A 23,926-nucleotide genomic window follows, 5' to 3' on the forward strand; every position below is an offset into this window, starting at 1 on the left:
TTTCTGGCTTTAGATAATCAGCATCAGTTTTTTCAGATGGATTTTAAAAAAATATGGAATGTCCTTTACAGTGGACAGTCTTCTTTGTTGTTTTGTTTTTTGGTATAAAGCTGTGAAACTCATAAGGCAGAAGACTATCGCGCAGTTGTACTAAAGTCGGTGCAGGATGATATGAACAGTTTATCTCATACGTGTCGTCGATGCTTCCTGTAAGACATGACAAAAAAGCAGAGAAGTGGACAGACAGAGGACACAGTGTTGAACTCACCGTACAGATCAGGAGCGCTGTCCACATGGAAGGTGTCCCTCCTCTTCACATACACCATGGCGTTGTATTCCTCCACCGGAGCAGAGTACGTGTACTGGACAAAACAAAACACCAGTTTATGATGGTGATATCAGAGGAAGAGTTTGATCTGTTTCATAATGGGACGGATTTAGGAAGATCTAAAGACAAATGGAGGACAATATTCAGATGAAGGCTTCCATTAAAATAAGAACTGCTGTGTTTTCATGACCTTAGAATGATTCATTTAGATTTACCGGGAAGGTCCTTTTACAGACGCTATAAAATCGACTCCTTTGCGTCTTTTTGTAGTTCCACAATCAGATTTAATTTGACATTTTACAGTGGGAAATATTTATGGAAATAGAAAAAACCTTTTGCAGAACAGCTTTTTCCTCTTTTGAGGTTCTTCACTGGAAAAATTCTAAAACTTACCAAATGTATTTGTCTCATTTCTAGTCCAAATATCTCATCATACTTAAAATAAGACAGAATCACCTAAGGAGGAACTTTTCAGTGAGATATAAAAACTGATTTATAGCCAATAGATCTGGAAAATCTGATTTCAACAAATCTTATAAAGATAATTTTCATTTGTTCAATTGGCAGATTTTTTTTTGCTTAATTCCAGATTTTTTTTTTTTTGCTTAATTCAAGATTTTTTTTTCTCTTAATTTAAGATTATTTTGTTTAATTCAAGATTTTTTTTTTGTTTAATTCAAGATTTTTTTTTGGCTTAATTCAAGATTTTTGGCTTTATTCAAGATAATTTTTTTTGATTAATTCAAGATTTTTTTGGTTTAAGATTTTTTGCTTAATTCCATTTTTTTTTTTTCTTAATTCAAGCATTTGCGAAATTCCTTTCCACGAATCTTAAGTTTACTTCAGATTTACTTGATATTTTGTAGAAACACAGCTACTGTCACCAATGTTTGTGTCAACCCGAGGTCAACATGGGGGTTATTGAGCAGTCGCTTTTCCATTGGATGTCTGTGCAAAACTTTACCCATATTTACTAAATGTCAGAAAAGCAAAAGTGCGTAATGTTGGTTTTTCCATTAAATCACAAATGCGATGATTTGTTTATTTATTATCACAAGATGACACGAGAAGTCATTCCATAAACATGGTGACGAACGTAAATATGGTGTTGATTTACAGATATATTCATTATTATACATTACCCCTCTATCTCCTACTAAATTACAAAATGATTCAGTTTCCTGGTGTGTCCACACATACTGACACATTTGTTTTTAACTCTTCTTCTTCTCTTGTTGTAACGTCCGTCAACATCCATTTTTTTTTAATTCACATGACTCTAGTTGCAGAAAAAGGTCTTTCCATTGCCATTTTGCATGATATACCAATTGTGTTACACCCGAAAAACCACCTCTTCCTAGTGCAAAAACTGGAGAGTTTTGGCAAAATTGTCGTTTTTCCATTAGCCAGATTTTTATGTGCAAGTTATATTCACACAATTTGAGGGTCAATGGAAAAGAGACTATTGTCTGTAAGTCTCACACAGTGATTCTCCCATTCTGTCTGTGTTTCTAACATGGACTTTTGTGCCAGACTCAGTCACCTGGTGCAGCTGACAGGTGATGTCAAAGTTGGATGGATTCATGTCATCGATCTCCACATAGGCGTCCACCACCACCGTCTGGCCCTCGATCACCAGCACACACTCATAGTCCAGATCTGTGTCCTGAACAAAACAACCAAACACAATGGAGTTACTGCATGAACGTGCCCTTTGTGGTGAACGTGGTCTTCGTGGTGAATGTGTCTTCTGCCGCGTTTCCATTACATGGAACCAGCTTGACTCGACTCTGGTACCAGATCCTATTCCTGGAGACCGTTTCCATTACAGGATACAACCGACTTTACAGTACCTGGTTGTCATAGCGATGTGGTGCGTTACTTCCGTGTCATCTGCTCAGAGTCGCTGATAAACTCACTCGTTGTGTGTTGTCTCATCAAGCTCATGCTGAATTTTTACGTCAGCCACCAAAGACTGAACCTCCTGACTGAATGGTGTAGTTTTACAGGCTGTCATCATGTGGATTAACCTACCGCTATATTTACTGGAAACTTCCGCATCTGTTTTTTGTAAAATGGTGGGTCACAGAGACGACGCCGTGACCAATCAGTGGTCTGCAGTGTTTATACGTCATGTTTTAGTATCTGGTCCCCAGTCTTGGAACCTCGGTGGAGGTGATACCAAAAAACTACTACTGGGTACCAGATTCCAGGTCCTTTTTTGTAATGGAAACGTAAAAAGGCCGAGTCGAGCCGATACCACGTAGCGGAAACACGGCATTTGTGGTGAACGTGGTCTTCATGATCATATGAGCCTTTGTGTGTGAGTTTTACCTGATAGAGGTGGAGGTTTCGGGCCAGGAGGGTGATCTTCCGGTCCACTCTGACCGGTAACAGTGCTGAACCCTGGACCTTCTCCACACAGGGACAAGCTGAGGAACCCCAGCTCACAAAGGAACCCTCATCTCCCTGGAACACACACACAAACATAAACATGCAACAGTCTTTGACCTGATTGGACTGAAAACCTTCACCTCATCATGAGTGAGATGTTTCTGTCATTTTAAGTACAGCACTTAGTGATTTTTATCTAAAATTAAAATCTAAAATTTTTTACATCTAAAATTATGTTTCATAACAGCAAAGAGTTTCGAAATTATAGGAGAACACAGAGTTTCATCCAAATAAAGGGAAGTCACTTGGCGTTCTTCAGACACACTCGCACTGAGACAAAGATTCAGATAAAATGTACCTGGAGTCGACCGGAGAACACCTGGAATTTTATTTTTTGACATAAAGATTTGTTTTTCAAAATGTATCACCTCTGTGTAAGTAGGTTTAGCTTGAGTTAATATTAAAAATAAATAAATAAATCACATCATAGAGTTATAATTCCAAACACTTTCAAGCGCTTAAACTGAAATCAGGTTTTACTGTTATTATTTTAATATAGGATTTATTTTATAGGATTTTTATGATGTACATTATTGGTCCTGAGTGCTGATTTTGTTTCATGTATATACCATATGTAATGACAATAAAGCGAACCTTGAACCTTCAAGGAAATTTCCGACCTTGAAAACAACATTGAAATTCAAGCATTCTTATGAATTTCAAGCACTCGTACGAACCCTGTTAGACTCAGAATCTATTTATTTTTAATGGTGAGTAGTAATTCTACTGTTGCTGCTGTCGGACTTAGTGCCGCTGTTTTTTTTGTTTTTTTTTCGGTAAATTCTATCCAGTATCTGGGGTTCAGGTAGGTTTGACACAGGTCTGTTTTTAGAGCTACAACCGATTAATCGACTAGGTGCTTGAAGTCAATGCAAAAAGTCCTGATTCGATTAATCGACTTGAATTGATTGAAGGGAGATATTCTATTGCAGTTTTCCTGAATTGAAGCTTCTTTGTGCGTCACAATAAGCGTCCGTGTGAAACGCAACAGTGGAACCAATGTCTAACAGTAGAGAAATGAAGGAGACAAAGCTTTGATTCAGGAGAATTGTGGTTGAATGATTTTTTTTGGATCACTTTGAGTCGATTAATCTGTTGCAGCTCTATCTGTTTTTGCTGTTCACCACTCTAGACTATCCCATTAAGTCTATTTAATTCTAATTTTCAGTCCCTTTGATTTGATTTTTAATGAACTCGGCCGTTTCATCAAACATCTGCAGCTTCTTCTATTCAAAACAAGGTGATGACCAAACAAGATATTAGCATCAAAGCGTTACCACGACCCCTTTATTTGTTCTTCTTTCAACTTTGGTTCTCTTATTAAAAACCTCGTATGGTATTTTAGTAATGAAGGGAATTTTTTTAAAGAACAGAGCAGTTAGAACTTCAAAGTGTGTCAGATAGGTTGTGACTGTATTAAGCTTCTTCTGGGTTTGATGTAAACAGTGAGTGAACAAAGCCATACAAGAACATGATGCAGTGTCAACAAACACAGTATCCTCAGGAGAAAACCCAAGATCAAAGGGAGCTGTTCAGATGAAACTCTGAAAAAAAAAACAACCGCTGGAGTTCGCACCCAAGCAGATAGTTTTCAGACTGAAAAGAAGGAAGTGAAACAAAAAAGGTGAAGCAAAGTGATGGAAGGTTTTAGCGGGAGTGGAGTCCAGTTTGGGGCTGGAGGTGACTGAAGAAGAAGGAGAAGAAGAAGAAGAAGAAGAACAAGGGCGAGGAGGAAGAGGAGGAGGAGGATGGAGGCGGCTGAACTCACCGGGAGGAAGGCATCTGCGGAATCGTACTGATAGTCCAGCTCAGAGTCAGCGTCCAGGAGTTGGGGGTATGCGGGGGGGGCGTGGTCAACCTCGCCGTCACCTGACAGCAAAGTTGTGGCTGAAAAAGTGGCAGTGTCGTTTTCTGTCTTAACCTGGGCCTCCGCTTCTTCATTTTTGGGCCAGAGGAGCACCTCAGGGTCTGCTCCTGGGCCCCCTGCCTCGGTCTGGGAGTCTTGCGGGGACAAGGCAGTGGGGATGGGGTCCAGGTCCAGGGATGGATCGGCGTCTTCGGGGTCACCCACGGGGAAGGGAGTCGGTAGGGGGAAGCCAGATGAAGCCTGGGTGGGGGGGTCGGTAAGAATCGCAGCGTCTTCCACTTCCTGGGTGTCGCTCGGGGGCAACTCTGTCAAGACCTCCAAGGGGGAGGAGTCTGGGTCTGAAGGGGGGATCATGAGGGGCATGACCTGATCGGCGTCTCCGCTCAGACCATCAGCTGCGGTGACGGGCGCCGACTGTGCCGCTTCGCTGGGTGTAGCGGTGGCGGCGTCTACGGGACTTTGGGTGACGACGACCAGTTCTTCTGCTTCGGCATTTTCTTGCTTCCCTGTGACGACCTCCAGGGGTGGAGCGGTGGGCGAGGCTGCTGCGGTGAGGGGGGGCAAGGTGGTGGTGGTGGTGGCGGGGGTGGTGGGCTCCGGGATAGTGGTGGTCGTGATTGGAGCAGCGGTTGTTGCCGGAACAGTGGTGGGAGTGGTTGGCTCCTGAGTGGTCGCCATGGTAACGGGGGTTGTGATAGTTGTCGTGGTGGCATCGGTCGTCGTTGTGGGCGTCATTGTTGTGGTGGTTGTTGTTGTTGTCGGAGCAGTTGTTGTTGTTGTTGTTGTGGTTGCGGGGGTTGTGATGACTTTGACAGATTTGGATGTGGGAGGAGCTGAGGTGGGGAGTTTAAACTGGGGGAGGGGGGAGGAGGAGGGGGAGGAGACATGAGGAGAGGGTGAGACAGAAACAAAAAACTGATGGGGAGTAAAAGGAAATGAGAAGCAACAACGAAAATAAACATAAACAATAACCAAACAGAAATGTAATGTGTGGTTATTGTGTTATTGTTTATGAAACATGTTCAGGCAACAAATAATAACAGAAAACATTTATGTACATTTACGAACGTATATAAATGTGTGTTATCTCTACTTACAGGGTACAATTACATTCATACCCGCTGATGTTTGGGAACCTCTGTACCCGACACATTTCTCTTTTTTTGGTCCTGAACTAAATGATCCTTTAAACCTACAGCTGCAATAACCCTTTAATGTATGAATTATGAAAAAAAAGGATCTAGATTTTTTTTTTTTATTATTGATTTTATTACTCAAAATTAGGCGAAAGTTGAAATGCATTTTGATTTTAATTTTCTAATTTTTTTTTTTTTTTTTTTTAATTTGGGTTTATTATCCTCTTTCATGCATAGTGGTCACTACAGTGGACAGTTACTCTACAGCTTTACTCTTGTATATTCATGAGTTTTGTTGTTTTAGTTCCATATCAACCAACACAGGGGACACTTATGCGTCATCTCATAAACTGCAATTCATACCATTATTGTAACTTTGCTGCTCTTGATTGGTTCTTGAGTGGAAATCAATAGTTAATATTTATTTTTTGCATATTATCTCCATGAAGTGAGTAATAACTAGTATTAGAATATGTTAAAATGTGAGAAAACATCAGATTAGCTGCATTAAACATGGTTTCATTTCACTGTTTTTATATCATTTTATGATATTGGGTTTTAAATACATGTTTCTTTGCTTCAAGAATAAAATTCATGGTGTAGCTGAGTGGACATTTTTGTAACTCCATGAAAAACAGGTTGATTAAAAAAAAAATTCAATCACATTGTTTTTTTTTTTTTTCATGCCTAAACTGGAATAAAAACACTCAAGAAAAAAAAATCTTAATTAAGGTTCTCATAATTCATGCATGAAACGGTTAAGAAGATATTTAACTTCCTGAGACCCAGGAAAGTACCATGTTTGGCTTTTTTAAATTCAGTAATTGCCAATATTGGAAACATCATGATGCTCGGCTGCAGAATGTATCAGGCTTTTATTAAAGGTTTTATTACAGTCAGGCTTTAATTCCAATTTCCTGTTTTCAACAAGTAGATATGGTCAAAATTCACATGAAACCTTGTTTTCAATATTAATATATACTTTTGTGCAGATGCAACACTTTACTATTACCTTACCTTACTTTACACCTAGCTATTATTAGAGACCAGCTTGTAGTTATATGGTATTAGTATATTTATAATAGTGTAATATCATAGAATTATATAATTATTCTGCATTATGAATAACTAGTGCATTCACCTGTGTGGATCCACAGGTTCTAGATGTGGTTGTTTCTATGCTGTTGTGTATTCGTGCATGCTGTACCACATTTGTCCAGCAGTCACCGCCAAAACGTTCTGGACATAACAACATGATTATAAGGATACTGTATTCAAAATTACTAATATCTCCCAAAACATTGGTCCTATCAGCTTACTGTTTTCACTGGTCTGTTCATTGATCAAAAATACATAAATATGACAAACTGCAGCAGTCAGCTCTGTACGGAGTTAGTGTGAATCCACAGACACACACACGTACACACACACACACGTACACACACACACACGTACACACACAGAGGCCATTTGGCTTTTATAACACAGATTGCACTTCTGATGCTTTTCCTGGTGATACTTTTAAGTAGATTATATTTCAGGAGTTGAAGCTGAGTATGGTATTTGTACTTCTACTAAAGGATGTGAATATTTTCTTCCACCTCGAAACAGGAGGATCTCTACACTCCAGTGATGATGCACTTGTGTGGTCGTTTTAGCACAAATATACGTCACAAAACACAAGGAAGACTGTCATATTTTCCTCAAACATCTTCCAGTCTTAACATCTCAGCATCTCAGATCAACAGGATACCTAAGAGTTAAAGATGCCCTCGAGTAATATCAACAAAGTCAGTTTGAGTCCGGTTAGGAACACTTGTTCTGTGCTTTCATTCACGTATCTTTCATTTCCAGTTGCTCTTTTACTGTCAGCTTTAAGGACACGCAACCTTTATCTGACTTTTACAACTCATTAATGGTTTTCATGTTTACTTCAGCACGGTTCGAATCTGTGACTTACATGTTGGTTGTAGATGACCACGCCCTCTTCACACGTGGGTTTGTGGGTGCACGAGTGTTGGTGAACGCACCAGTTACAGCCCCATCGGCTCAAAACGCACCCACGGCAACTGCAGACAGAGGCAACACAACAGTTGGATTAGAAACTAGAAAAGAACTCGGAGACCAGAATTTAATCATTTGCTCCTTGTGCCAGTATCAACATTTCCTGAAAATTTCATCAAAATCTTTCCTTCCATAACTTTTTGAGTTGTCTTGCTAACAGACAGACAAACAACCCCCCCCCCCCACCCCCACCCAAAAGATAACTCAAAAAGTTAGGGATGGATTTGGGGGAAATTTTCAGGAAAAGTTGATACTGGTACAAAGAGCAAATGATAACATTTTGGTGGTGATGGGGGAGGGGGGGGGGGGGGGGGGGGGGGGGTCTGTGCTCTCTAAGTGCTTTTCTAGTTTGTTCCTTGTGCCAGTATCAACATTTCCTGAAAATTTCATCAAAATCCTTCCAGGTCAAAACGCAGTAATGTCCTGTCAGAGAGCCAACTTTAAATGATTGCCATTCCAACATTTATTTCCATATAAAGTAGCTCCTTGTTTTGGATAATCCCTTATGGTCCAACTAAAGCAAAAATGAATTTAAAAATAAAAATGTGGGTCATTTAGCAACACTAATCTGTCAAATTATCTCTAAAATGTCCCGTCAGAGAGATTTCAAATACTGTGTTTTGACCCATAAATAGAGTCCATACTAATAAATCTAAATTGCTTAGATTTTGTACATTTCACCAGTATACAGTAGGGCTGTTAAATTGGATTATTTAATTAGGATGATGTTTATAAAAGGGTCAAAACACAGTAATATCCCGTCAGAAAGCCAGCTTTAATTGATTGCCATTCCAACATTTGTTACCTCCACCAGGAAGTATTGTGATCCCTTTGCTTTGTGTGTTTGTTTGTTTGCAACTTTACGGGAAAACTATTCCAACCATCTTTACCAAATCTTCCCCACAGATAGGCCTAGGCCCTGGGACCGACCCACTAAATTTTGGGCCAAGTAGGCCAAAGTTGAAGGTCACAGCAAGGTCACAAAATCTACAATTTTCCTGTCTCTCATCATTGAGCAATTTTCGAAAATTCATAAAAAATCCAAAACGACTCAGATTAGCCTCCAATTTGATCCACCCGTAGTTTATAACAATATCTTGTATCTGGCACAAAATTGTCCACATCCACTGTGGAATGTGGACTCTGTGGATATTTCAATTTAACACTGAAAATCCCATTTACCACACATTTTCAATTATAACTCAACAAATATGAATTGGAATTTAATATAATTTGACATACACATGACTGGTACCAAGCTTCAATTGTTTCTGCTGTATGGAACAACCTGGAAACTGTTTAATTTAAAAAGAAAGAGTTGATCCACACGTGCACACCGTTCGGGGTGCTTGGCGGAGGTTTGCGTTCTCTGAACACTTCTTTCAACATAAAGTAGCTCCTTGTTTTGGATAATCCCTTATGGTCCTACTAAAGCAAAAATTAATTTAAAAGTAAAAATGTGGGTCATTTAGCAACGCTAATCTGTCAAATTGTCTCTAAAATGTCCCGTCAGAGAGACTTCAAATACTGTGTTTTGACCCTTCCATAACTTTTTGAGTTATCTTGCTAACAGGCAGACAAACAAATAATCCCCCTTGATCACCACCAAAATGTAATCATTTATTTCTTGTGCCAGTATCAACATTTCCTGAAAATTTCATTCAAATCCTTCCATAAGTTTTGGAGTTATCTTGCGAACGGACAAACAAACCCTGATGAAAACATAACCTCCTTGGTGGTAAGTTAGAGGAAACTAACGCAAAAAGTCGAAGCAGAGAAATGAAAGGAAGCGGTGAGTCAGGGTCAGGAGGGACGGGGACAAAGTGGAGAGAGGTTTAATGGAAGTAGTAAGAGCTTTTTATCTAGAAATGGGAAAGTGGGGAAGGGAAGGGGTTGGACAGACACACAGAGATACCGTGAGTTAAACCACACGACCTAATCCAATTGGTGCCGATCTGGCCCCAGTGGGAAGAAAGGTCAGCGGTCTAATTGAATAGAAGCTCAGTTTCTTATCGGAGCAGTGGCAAGGAAAGAGGAAGAGGGGAAGAGGAAGGCTGATGTGGACGGAGAGAGGAAGAGGATGAGGAAGAGTGAGCATGTGTGAAAACTGAAGAGATTTTTTTTTTTTTTGGAGGTTCCTTATTGGGTTTTTTTTCACAATGAACAATTGAACACTATATATACATAAATGTATACATCAAAATAGGATAAAAAAAAAAGCCCTCACATTTCACAATATATTTTACATTTCAAATATATAGAAACAAATCTAAGTAAAAATAAATAAAACAAAATAAAAAAGCTTGAGGTATAAAATAGAAATTATACAAATTAAATAAGATTATATACTTGACAATTTTTTGGTTTTATTTGCTTCAGAGTTGATCATGTTCTTTAAATTGTCTAAATCAGTAGTGTCAAACTCATTTTGGTTCAGGGGCCATATTTAGCCCAATTTGGTCTCAAGTGGGCCAGACCAGTAAAATAATAACTTAATAACCTATAAATAATGACAAATCCAAGTTTTTCTTTTTGTTTTAGTAAAAAAAAAAAAAAAACAACAATTAAATTTTGAAAATATTTACATTTTACAAAAAAGATGTGAATAACCTGAAAAAACAGAAATTTCATTTGGAAAAATTTATGCAATTTTAACAATATTATGCCTTTACTTATTATTTGTACATGTACATTACACACAGTGTTACATAAATATTTGGTAACAGGCAGAATATTGTTAAAATTTTGGAGTTTGGAACTAAAATTTGAACAATTTCTACAATATTACATCTCTTATTATAAACACAACTACAGATCACAGTGGATCCATAAATGCACAAAACATTTAGTAACAGGCAGAATATTGTTAAAATTGCACATTTCGTGTTGTTCATCTTTGTTTTTATTTATGTTTATTTGCGTTTTATTGTGAAATAATAGTTTTGTAAATGTAAGTATTTTCATAATTTAATTGGGGTTTTTTTGTACTAAAACAAAAAGAAAAACTTGGATTTGTCATTATTTATAGGTTATTAAGTTGTTATTTTACTGGTCTGGCCTGCTTTTATTTATGTATTTATTTGTGTTTTTTTGTGAAAGAATAGTTTTGTAAATGTAAATATTTTCATAATTTAATTGGGGTTTTTTTTTGTACTAAAACAAAAAGAAAAACTTGGATTTGTCATTATTTATAGGTTATTAAGTCCTTATTTTACTGGTCTGGCCTGCTTTTATTCATGTATTTATTTGTGTTTTATTTTGAAAGAATAGTTTTGTAAATGTAAATATTTTCACATTGTAATGTTATTTTTTTCATTTAAATTTTTTCCACATAATTTTTCACCAAAAAAATTTGTAGTTGTCATTAATTATGGGTTATTGTGTTGTTATTTTCACTTGAGATCCCATTGGTCTGTATGTGGAACCTGAACCAAAATGATTTGGACAACCTGGACTGTTCAGGTTCATTTTTGTACTTTCATCCTGTGGGGCTGGAATGGAACCTTTAGCAGGGGGTCCAGATTTGGCCCCCGGGCCACATATTTGACACCTGTGGTCTAAATAATTGGAAAAAAGGGCTTTAAAAACAGTAATGTTTGGACGCTGGTGTGTGAAAACTGAAGTGATCTCAGAGGATATTCAACACTGTCATGTTCGTTAGCATTTGTACTTGGATCCGCTGTGTGCCACACCTTCCACAGGTTTGTACTGCAGCAGAAAACATTTCCAAACAGTGAATAATCAGCTGTTGGTACATTTCAAGAGGGGATGGTGAAGGATGCAGGCACATAAAAGGAGTTTGTGGATTTTTCTCTGAAGATCTTTTCTTCTTGAATGTAAATACGAGGTGGGCGCTTCTATGACACTGGGTTTATTTTATTATCTGTCACTTTTCCAGCTTTTTACATCCAATAATAAAAGGTAAATGCAGACATATTTCCCCCAGGATGGACCTAATGATGACCTCAGATAAATGCAAAACAATTATACTCTTGCTCCGAGTCATCCCATAATGAATGAATTTATAATCAACTAGAAAAACACTTGCAGAGCGCAGACCACTGCCAAGGCAGAGGGGGAGGGGCTTAAACTGGTGACTGACAGCTGAGCCTAACCCTGACAGCTCAATGCAGTTTGTAAGTTACAGTTCTGTTTTGTTCTCATTCTCCTGTTTATCATTTATTTGCATTTCTGTTTTTAAATTGTCATTTTTTAAAATTGTGCTACCTCTCTATCTATCCATCCATCCATCCCTCTCTCTCTCTCTCTCTCTCTCTCTCTCTCTCTCTCTACATATATATATATATATATATGTCCATCCATCCATTTCTCTCTCCATCTCTCTATCTCTCCCTCTATCTCTCTCCATCCACCCATCCTCTTTCTCTCTATATATATATCCATCCATCCATCTCTCTCTCTCTATCTGCCTTTCTCTCTCTCTCTCTATCTATCCATCCATCCATCTACATGATGGAAATAAACATATCAATCAGTTAGTGTTGAGTCAAACATGAGTCCAGATGATAAATCAGAGGAAACTCACGGCATGCTCCCAGACAGCTGCTTGACGGCCGTACAGTCGTAGAAGGTGAAGTCTCTGGCGGTGACGGTGACGTCGCCGAAACGAAGCGACAAGGTGACTGTGATGAAATCTAAAGAGGACAAAACACAAGAACAGAAACGGAGAGGAGAGGAGAAGGCATGAGGACGAGCTGGACACATGGGTTTGACCTGAGCACAGCGCTGAACGAGCACGACTCGGAAAATATTTGGAAAGGTTTAACGTTTTAGATCCAGAAAACGGGGATGAGTTAGATGTTCGTGCACACACACCAGTGAAAACCTGCTCCCTTCAGCCCAAACACTGAGAACTAATAAAAGCCATGTGCACCTCCCATCAGCCCATGGGAGCAGATGTAAACAGTGCACGGATTATCAAAGATCACACACTCATGAGCCACAGTGTTCAGTATTGGACCTACTGTGTTGTGTTTGGTCATTACCTCACATAAAAAAACATGGAACCAGCAGTCGTATGAACTTTGTAAGTACCTTTAATTCTCTTGTATTGACTTCAATAAAAATATGAGAAACAAACAAACAAAAAACCCCCAGCTAAAACAGGCTCAGACCCCTAAGGGTTAATATGTTCAGTGTAACTTTTACACTTTACAAATTCAACCCATGGGCCGGACTGAACCCTTTGGTGGGCCGGTTTTGGTCCACAGGCCATATGTTTGACCCCCCTGCTCTATATGGAACATTACTGTATATTTGGACGAGGTGAGGCTCTGATTTTTCTCTGTATAACAGGCGTTCAGCTCCATCTTTTATGAAGTGAGAGCGTTCACTAACCCTGGGTAAGTACAGGTAAAGCCACAGCCTGATCCTTAAACACAGTCTGTGAGTCCAAACTCCCCCCAGGCTCATTCTGCTGAGCCCTACACCCTGAGAACTACAACAAGCCCTGAGTTTGAGGAATGCAGCCCTGGGAGCCGGTGTGTGAAAGCAGCACACACACACATCATGTGGGTGTTTGTTTGTGCCAGTGTGACCTCTGCTCAGGCTGTGGTGTACCAGCCCCTTTCATCTGCTTCATCACTGACACTGAGCAACAACTAACTTCTATCAGTACGTTAAACAATCAAAGAACTGAGAAAACCAAAGCATGTAGCAAAGCCTTCAGACATAAAGAAATGCACATTCATGGGACTTTAACTTCAAAATGCACAATGACCTCATGGTGTGGAAGCAGGCGTAAAAAAATAGACTAAGTTAACCTAGAATCTGAAAAATAAGATCAAGGCTCCTGTAGTCCAGTGGCATATTCAACCCTTTCATGCATGAATTATGAAAACCTTAGTCAAGATTTTTTTCCTGAGTGTTTTTATTCCTCTTTAGGCATGAAAAAACAATGCAATTGATTTTTTTTTAATGAATAAATTTTTATGAAGGTAGATTTGTTTCTTTATTGCTTTCACTAAAAAAAAAAAAAAATTCAATAAAAAAAAGCCTTTGAATGCAAAAAAAAAAATTATGATCTAAAAAATTGCATTTGAACACTTTTTTTCTTTGAAGTGATTTTTTTTTTAATGAAAATATTTTTTTTGGTTTAAGCAATAAAAAAAACAAATCTACTTTCATAATTTTTTGTGGAGTTCCAAAAATGTCCACTCTGCTGGACACCATGTGTTTAATTTCTGAGTATCAGAAAATGATATACAAAATCAAAACATTTTTATTGCAGCTAATGTGATGTTTTCTCACATTTTATCATATGTGCAATTTTTATTAGCAATTGATTTACACTCAAACATGTCACTGCAGATCAGGTTTATCAAAAACAGCAAAGTTATAGTCATGGTATGAATGTCAGTGTATGGGATGGCGCAAAAGTCTCCACTGCGTTAACTCATATTGAACTAAAACAACAAAAACCCATGAATATATTAAAGAACAGATGTAAGAATAGCTGTCCACTGTAGTGACCAATATGCATGAAAGGGTTAAACACATTAACTGGCATTCATTTGACCTTTCAAGGTCACTCAAGGTCAAAGGTCACAGCACCAAATGAAAGCCCATATGTGACTTCCTATCTATTGCCAATAGTAATTATAGCAATATCTTCAACTGTTTACAACTTATAGCACTTTGAAATGTGTCCTATTATGAACTAATGAGGATTTGGAAAACTAAAAACATTCATTTAAAAAAATCAAAAATCAACCCTTGTTCAAAGCATTTCCCAATTTTTTGAAGAAACCTGGTAGACCTTACCCCAAAGATGTTCCACAACAAATAAAAAATCTGTTTCAGAGAAGAAGATTCTTGAAAAATTGTTCACGGACGAACGGACAGACAGCTGATACCAGTCGTCCATTGGACCCTTTGGGCTGTTGGACTAAAAGTAAGACTGGATTGTGTTTTATGTGTGTATTGTATGTGCATGTGAAAATCACACACAACATATGAACCTCATTAAGGCTCAGGCCAAATCCTAACCCTGTGAGCTCCAAGTTCAAAATGACACTTCATAGTCGTCTTAAACAGACACTCACCTCGTCCCGGAGGCACCATGGGCACTCGGCCGGGGTCCGGAGAGGTGCAGGTGACCCCGCCCTCGCTGACGGTGGCAGGACTGTGGCTGTCCTGGAAGAAGCAGGAGTAGGACTCGCCTGGTTCTAAAACTGGAAGTCCAGGGACGGAGAGAGACACCTGAGGACAGACCAGGGGACAGCAGTCATTTATTTTGCACTTGTTATAAAACTGTCTAATTGTACTATGTAAAAAAACGTATTTGCACTACAATAATATACACACACACACACACACACACACACACACACACACACACACACATATTTTTACAGACCATACTCCTGTACATGTCCACTCACTGTATAAATACTTCAATTTGCACTTTCTGGACATATTACAATGTAAAAACCCACTATAAATAATATATACATATAAATATATTTTTAATAGACTGGACCCACACACCCACTCACAGCATAAAAAAAAAAAAAACAACTCCAATTTGCACTCTGTACATATCACATTGTAAATCCACTGTAAATCTCAACCCATTGTTGTCTCTGTCTCAGGTGGACTGTTTGTCTATATTGTGTCTAGGTCCACATGTTGGAACTGTATGTCATGAACAGTGTAAAAACCCAAGCCAAATTCCTTGTATGTGTCCACATACTTGGCCAATAAAGCTGGTTCTGATTAACCATCGTATACGACTCAAAAAGAACTCCTATGATGGAGGGAAGGGAATAAAATGTACAAACATGACCATAAAAACACTCAGTATTATGTTTTGTGTTGACAGTATCAGCAGTTTTGGGGTCGTTTATATAGTTACAGTAATTTTCCATAATTAAAATACAGTTTTTTGCCCTAACTTTACATGAGATTTTGCTTTTTTTTTTTTTTTTTTTTTTTTTTTTTTAACTTTTTAATGTTTAATAAGGAATATTTACATGAATTAAAAAAATCAAATTCTCTCTCTCTCTCTCTCTCCATATATATATATACACACACACACACACACACACACACATATATACAGTACAGGCCAAAAGTTTGGACACACCTTCTCATTCTTTGCATTTTCTTTATTTTCATGACTATTTACATTGTAGATTCTCACTGAAGGCATCAAAACTATGAATGAACACATGTGGAATTATGTACTTAACAAAAAAGTGTGAAATAACTGAAAACATCTCTTATATTCTAGTTTCTTCAAAGTAGCCACCCTTAGCTCTGATGACTGTTTTGCACACTCTTGCCATTCTCTTGATGAGCTTCAAGAGGTAGTCACCTGAAATGGTTTCCTAACAGTCTTGAAGAAGTTCCCAGAGATGCTTAGCACTTGTTGGCCCTTTTGCCTTCACTCTGCGGTCCAGCTCACCCCAAACCATCTCGATTGGGTTCAGGTCCGGTGACTGTGGAGGCCAGGTCATCTGGCGCAGCACTCCATCACTCTCCTTCTTGGTCAAATATCCCTCACACAGCCTGGAGGTGTGTTTGGGGTCATTGTCCTGTTGAAACATAAATGATGGTCCAACTAAACGCAGACCGGATGGAATGGCATGTCACTTCAGGATGCTGTGGTAGCCATGCTGATTCAGGTTGCCTTCAATCTTGAATAAATCCCCAACAGCGTGACCAGCAAAGCACCCCCACACCATCACACCTCCCCCTCCATGCTTCACGGTGGGAACCAGGCATGTAGCATCCATCCGTTCACCTTTTCTGCGTCGCACAAAGACACGGCGGTTGGATCCAAAGATCTCAAATTTGGACTCATCAGACCAAAGCACAGATTTCCACTGGTCTAATGTCCATTCCTTGGGTTTCTTGGCCCAAATAAATCTCTTCTGTTTGTTGCCTCTCCTTAGCAGTGGTTTCCTAGCAGCTATTTGACCATGAAGGCCTGATTCACGCAGTCTCCTCTTAACAGTTGTTGTAGAGATGTGTCTGCTGCTAGAGCTCTGTGTGGTATTCATCTGGTCTCTAATCTGAGCTGCTGTTAATTTGCGATTTCTGAGGCTGGTGACTCAGATGAACTTATCTTCAGCATCAGAGGTGACTCTTGGTCTTCCTTTCCTGGGGCGGTCCTCATGTAAGCCAGTTTCGTTGGAGCGCTTGATGGTTTTTGCGACTGCACTTGGGGACACATTCAAAGTTTTTGAAATTTTCTAGACTGACTGACCTTCATTTCTTAAAGTAATGATGGCCACTCGTTTGTCTTTACTTAGCTGATTGGTTCTCGCCATAATATGCATTCTAACAGTTGTCCAATAGGGCTGTCAGCTGTGCATCAACCTGACTTCTGCACAACACAACTGATGGTCCCAACCCCATCAATAAGGCAAGAAATTCCACTAAGTAACCCTGACAAGGCACAGCTATGAAGTGAAAACCATTTCAGGTGACTACCTCTTGATGCTCATCAAGAGAATGCCAAGGGTGTGCAAGGCAGTCATCAGAGCTAAGGGTGGCTACTTTGAAGAAACTAGAATATAAGAGATGTTTTCAGTTATTTCACACTTTTTTGTTAAGTACATAATTCCACATGTGTTCATTCATAGTTTTGATGCCTTCAGTGAGAATCTACAATGTAAATAGTCATGAAAATAAAGAAAATGCGAAGAATGAGAAGGTGTGTCCAAACTTTTGGCCTGTACTGTGTATATATATATATATATATATATATATATATATATATATACATATATATATATATGTATAATTTTCAATGAGACTCAGTTGTACAATCCACTGATAAAAACTGTATTTGGACCGTTTATCAATGCTTATACATGTTATACATTCACAAAAATACATTTATTTAACATTTTTGTTGTGAAACCTCCGTCATTACACAAGATATTTCTCCATTAACAAATAAGTCTTGTTAAACTTACAAAACAAATACTTCTTTTATGGTTAATTGTCAGTAATTTTATCTGGCTTTATTATTATTATTATAATTTTTTTTTTTTACAGTATTAAACTTTAAATTAACAGTTTAATCTCATAAATAGAAAATAAATATTTGTGAAATTATGATACATTTGCAAAGGTATTTCAACTGTATTTTTCTGTGAAAAAAGAAAAATTTCTTTTAAAAAATTTAAATTTTATGGTTATTCACAGTTACAGTTTTTCTCATGTTATTTTACATTTGACATGTAAAATCACAGTATTTTTGTGATTTCATTGATATTTTCCTGTATCATAAAAATACAGGGAAAGTCTATAAAATAAACAGTGAAAATTCTGTTGAATTACAGATTTTTTTTACAGTGTATATTGTGCATTGTCCCAGTCTAAATAAACCAATAAAATGAAATGAAAGGGTGGAGTATGAGTGAAGCCACACCTGCACTGAGCTGAGGACGCTGAAGGCCACTTTGACAGTAAGTGACTCCAACGGTCTGAACACATAAATCTGCCGCGCTGCCTTATAAATGTCAAAGTGGAGGAATTACATTAGAAAACTAAATTAGATTTTCTGCTGCAGGAACATGAATCATAGGGATCAGACGCTCAGAGTTATTACTACACTTGTCATTAGTGTGATTTCAGCTGGAGCTGTGTGTCTGTGGGCTTCTTCATGTGTGGGTTCTGCTCAGTGGATCTAAAGCCCAGTCCGGTCCAAACATTCACAGTGAAATGAGCTGAACGACTGCATCTACTTACACAGTGGAACTACAGGACACATGTGCTGCTAATGGATGCACATGGAACTGTACGAAACTCAAACACCTGATGTACCCGAGAAATTATGACTTCAGATTTGGGATCAGATCTTCTACTGGCAAAACCATTGTTTGCGAGTGGAACCAGTGTCAGATTTGGTTCTGAATAAGTGAAAAAAACAAGACGCTTTTCCATTGACCCTCAAACTGCATGAATATAACTTGTGCCTAAAAATGTGCCCGTCATGTACTCTGCAATATTTGGAGTGAGTCCACAGAATACACACCTCAACAAGAAGTTTAAGAACATCATTGCTCTCACAACTTTAACAGCTCATCGGCTCATTCTACGTTTTCCTTTTTTTTTTTTTTTTTTAATTATTAGTGATACTAATCAAGACATTGTGGACAGAAAAACAACAACAACAACAACACATTAACAAAGGGAAAATCAAACAAATAAACAAACCAAAAACAACAACAATGACAGAGTAATGACAACAATGACAACATCATATTACAATGAAAAAGATCATAAATGTAAAGAGCAACTAAACAATAAAGTTTGGTTAGGGACGATGGGAAAAGGGGAAGAGGGGAGTGTGGCTGAAAGTGAGAAAGAGAGAGGGGGGAGTTGGGGGAAAATAATAATTGTTGCAATAATAATAATAATAATAATAATAATAATAATAATAATACCAGTAGACTAATTTGCTAGTATTATTGTAGCGGCGGAGGCAGCCATAAAACAATAATGACTAAAATAATTTTTTAATATTTGTAATAATGTATTTGTATCAGTTTCTGTTTATATGAATTAATTAAAATTAATATGGCTATGGGGGGGGGGGGCTCATTCTACTTAAAGGGAAAGATAGAAATCCACCAATATTCAACCTCTGGATTAAAGACCTTATAAACTAGCTGACATTAGGGAAAATACAATCAACCACAAGAGACGATGCAGCCAAATTCTATGCAATGTGACAGCCTGCTTTATTATATATTAAAAAGATGGACACAAACAATTTCTCATTGTAACTAAGGATATATATATTTTTTATTTTAATGAATTAATTTTATTTCATGTATTCATTTTGGATATGTATGTTTACATATTTTTGTTGGAGTATGAGGTGCATCAAGGTTGGGATTTTTATATACATTCAATTATAGAGTCATGATTGTTACAATATAAAAATTCAATTAAAAAAAACTTTGGAGAGAAAAAAAAATTTGCCTAAAGGGAAAACGACAATTTCGCCAAAACTCTCGTTTTTCGATTAGTTTTTGCGCTGGTAAAAGGTGGTTTTTCTGGTGTAGTGCAATTGGTATATCACACAAAACTGCAATGGAAAGACCTTTTCCTGCAACTAGAGTCACGTGAATTAAAAACAAAAAACAAAACAACAGATTGTTGATGGACGTTACGACAAGAGAAGAAGAAAAGTTTTAAAACAAACATGTTGGTATGTGTGGACACACCAGGAAACCCAATCATTTTAGAATTCAGTAGGAGATAGAGGGGTAATCTATAATAATAATGAATATATCTGTAAATCAACATGATATTTACGTTCGCCACCATGTTTATGGAATGATTTCTCATGTCATCTCGCGATAATAAATAAACAAATTATTACATTTGTGATTTAATGGAAAAACCGACATTACGCACTTCTGTTTTTTGACATTTAGTAAATATATTGGTAAAGTTTTGCGCAGATGTCCAATGGAAAAGAGACTAATGGTGAACCCTGAATTTTCATTTCTATATTATGTTGTGCAAAGAAGTCAATTAGTAGCATTCAGGAAGCTTGTACCATTTCCATATTTGAAAAAAAAAAAAAAGTCAATAAAATCAATCAATAAAAAAAACAAAACAAAACAAAACAAAAAAACTACATAATGGTTACCTTTAGGGTCAAAACACAGTCATGTTCCATCAGAGAGCGAACTTTAATTGATTTCCATTCCAACATTTATTTTAATATAAAGTAGCTCCTTGTTTTGGATAATCCCTTATGGTCCAACTAAAGCAAAAATGAATTTAAAAGTAAAAATGTGGGTCATTTACCAACAATAATCTGTCAAACTGTCTCTAAAATGTCCCGTCAGACAGATTTCAAATACTGTGTTTGACCCTTCTGTGTTTGAAACTTCCAACATGCCTGTGCAGTATTTGTAGAGTACCGACAGCTGGCCTCCATTAACTACAAATCCATGCATTTTAAGCAACTAAATATTTTGGTGTGAACTTAAATATTGTTTGACATCAGTAGTGAATCTCAGAGGGTTTCATGTTAGTTCCAAATGGGAAAGCCACTACTTCCTGTGAGACCTTTTAACATAATTGAATACAGATTAGAACCAAAAAAGGAGCAAAAATAAATGAGCATTTTTTCCCAGAATCTAAACATCCCATCTGATGCACAAATAAAAGCTGTACCGGCCGTTCTTCAGGGACGGAACGGAGCATTTATGTGACATGTGACCAATGAGGCTGCACGTTAAACTGTAGTGACATGTGTTTACTGAGGACAGGCTCCAGAGACAACAGGTCCCTTTAATGTCTCCACCAGGGCTACTCTGGTTTTTTCCCTGGTTAAATAAAGGTTATAATAACTCTAGGCTTTATCAAACCTCATTCTGTCCTGGTGATTCAGATAAGAAAAAACTAACTGGCTAAAATTTGCTTAGAGGTCTTATTTATGTCTTTGTGCATAAGAAATCAATATAAGTGAATCCGTAAAGGAACTGTGTGTTGGTAAATGCAAGTTATGCAAATTTACAGGATTTCAGTTCTGTTGCAACATGTTGATGTTCATATGAACTATGTTTTCAGGTCAAAAATGTCCAATTTCATCACAATTAATGCGATATTTTCATGTCACAAATGGCCAAGTTATATTTTAACTCAATTTACCTGAAAAACAAATATTCCTTTCTTTTAGATTCCCCATTTTTTCTTACGAGATTCTATCCTACATATCACGTTTTATTTTTACAGGTTCAACATGGAGTATGGTGCTGATCCATCCTGCTTATGTTACGCCAATACATACCTGAAGAATGTCACACGTCACTTTTTAAATCAACAGTTTTCTAATAATAAGCATTTTTTATAAAGAAATAACAATTCTATATTGTTATTTACTCTTTAGTATGATGATAAACTACACAATGAATAATTCTGATCCAGTTTTTACACAGGGATCATTAGTGTAAACGGTGACATGGCTGCAGAGCATCAGTATGATGGGATCCGTAACAACCATGTCACATCCGTCCTCTGCCACACTTTGTGTTTTTGTGTCAGCTGTTATTGTTTTAGATCCACAATACTAACATTTATGAATAAGAAGAGAATTAGCAATAGTACAGGGTGGGGAAGCAAAATTTACAATGAACATTTAGTTGTTTTTTCTCAGCAGGCACTACGTCAATTGTTTTGAAACCAAACATATATTGATGTCATAATCATACCTAACACTATTATCCATACCTTTTCAGAAACTTTTGCCCATATGAGTAATCAGGAAAGCAAACGTCCAAGAGTGTGTGATTTGCTGAATGCACTCGTCACACCAAAGGAGATTTCAAAAATAGTTGGAGTGTCCATAAAGACTGTTTATAATGGAAAGAAGAGAATGACTATGAGCAAAACTATTACGAGAAAGTCTGGAAGATACTATTAAAGAAGAATGGGAGAAGTTGTTACCCCAATATTTGAGGAACACTTGCGCAAGTTTCAGGAAGCGTGTGAAGGCAGTTATTGAGAAAGAAGGAGGACACATAGAATAAAAACATTTTCTATTATGTCAATTTTCTTGTGGCAAATAAATTCTCATGACTTTCAATAAAATAACTGGTCATACACTGTCTTTCAATCCCTGCCTCAAAATATTGTAAATTTTGCTTCCCCACCCTGCAAGTATATAAGTTTATTACTAATAAAGTACTGGTACTGACCAGAGCATCATGGGTAATGTCATGTCCGTCCTCCAGCTAAAGTTTTCACATACACGTGCTATTCAAAATCCAATATTTCTGAAAATAGAGCTTCCACTGTCAAATAATACACTGGTCTACAATTTTTTTAGAAATGATTTGCTTCAGAGATTAAATGTGCTAAATGTTATGTATTTTAATAAGATTAACTGGAAAATAAATGACAAAAGTGCCGGTTTTCTGATGTTTTCAAGGTATATGATTAAGTGTTATTACACAGATATATATTGGTTTATGTACATTTATATAATAGTTTTATAAATCTTCCACTAAATAGAACCTGTAAAGTGAATGTATTCTAATGTGCAGACAGTGTTTTGAAGTAGATCTTGTAGCTCTGAGACAAATATTCCTTTTGAGTCAAACCCATTCTCTTGTTAATTCTTGAATTTCACATTTTGACCCAAGGCTGTATCTTGGAAAGTTCAGCCAACCAGCATTTTTGACTTGATTTTTCTTTTGTCAGTGACTCTCATGTGGTAAAATTTCATTACTTTTATTCTGGAAGCACTTTCCTTGTAGACCAGTGATATCAGTAGTCTGTGCACAAATGTATGAGCATTATTTCAACACAGTTCTATGCATTTCTTACAACTTTTTTTGATTTTTGTCAAAAATGGCCACTCATTTGACCCCCTAAGTAAATTTTAGCCATAATACATTCACATAGTCTCCCTCACTCATTAAGTCTGTGGTGGTTTAATTTTGTCAATAACACAATCATAAACTTAGCAGAAGTAGAGTTTCCATCTAAATATTTGTTTATTTATTTACTTATTTCACATATTTGCAATAAAACAATGAAAGAATTACATAATAAAGAAAGTAAACCATTCAAAAAGGAACAGGATGGGGGGGGGATTTAGGAGTTAGGAGGAGGACTACTGGTTTTAAAGTTTATTTATTCAACAGGTTTTCAGTCTAAATGCCGGAGCTGCTGTTTACAGAACATTACCAGTGCACATACACACAACTGGACTGTTCTCGGTGTTTCTTGGCATCTGCGGCCTTTTAGAGTCCAGGATAAGTCAGCTGTTACTCATCCAACTTTTCTGTTGTTCTGTAACTGTATATACATGTGGGTGTGTGCTGTTATCCACAGGCACCATCGTCCTCACATGTTACTGATAGTGTGGGTTTCTTCTCCACCAGGATGTGACAGGACGAGGCTCTGATCCGTATCTTCTCTGAGCGCCCTCACATTTACACACAGTTCCATCAGGTCAGGTACAGTAACCCCCCCCCACCCCCCAGGGCTGATAAGGGACTGTGGGCTGAGTTTCGGTGAGATGTGGACCAGGGCTTAGTGTGTTTTGGTTTGTGAGGAGGCTGTTATTACGCA

At 37.5% G+C, this 23,926-nt stretch overlaps 1 protein-coding gene across 2 annotated transcripts in view; it reads right to left on the reverse strand.

The window, feature by feature from the left end:
• The window catches only part of plxnb1b (plexin b1b), a 261,375-nt gene that overhangs the window by 37,515 nt on the left and 199,934 nt on the right, over positions 1-23,926 (reverse strand). The window contains exons 10-16 of one of the 2 annotated variants that reach the window (XM_030133734.1): positions 14,914-15,070; positions 12,396-12,504; positions 7,746-7,854; positions 4,551-5,501; positions 2,663-2,797; positions 1,872-1,994; positions 269-362 (exon numbers count right to left, since the gene is read on the reverse strand). In XM_030133734.1, coding sequence (XP_029989594.1) covers positions 269-362; positions 1,872-1,994; positions 2,663-2,797; positions 4,551-5,501; positions 7,746-7,854; positions 12,396-12,504; positions 14,914-15,070 — 1,678 coding nt within the window. Of the gene's footprint in view, positions 1-268; positions 363-1,871; positions 1,995-2,662; positions 2,798-4,550; positions 5,565-7,745; positions 7,855-12,395; positions 12,505-14,913; positions 15,071-23,926 lie in introns of both variants that reach the window. The other variant, XM_030133733.1, reaches the window with a different exon arrangement.

This window comes from Sphaeramia orbicularis, chromosome 5 (genome assembly GCF_902148855.1).
Source record: "Sphaeramia orbicularis chromosome 5, fSphaOr1.1, whole genome shotgun sequence".
NCBI lineage: Eukaryota > Metazoa > Chordata > Actinopteri > Kurtiformes > Apogonidae > Sphaeramia > Sphaeramia orbicularis.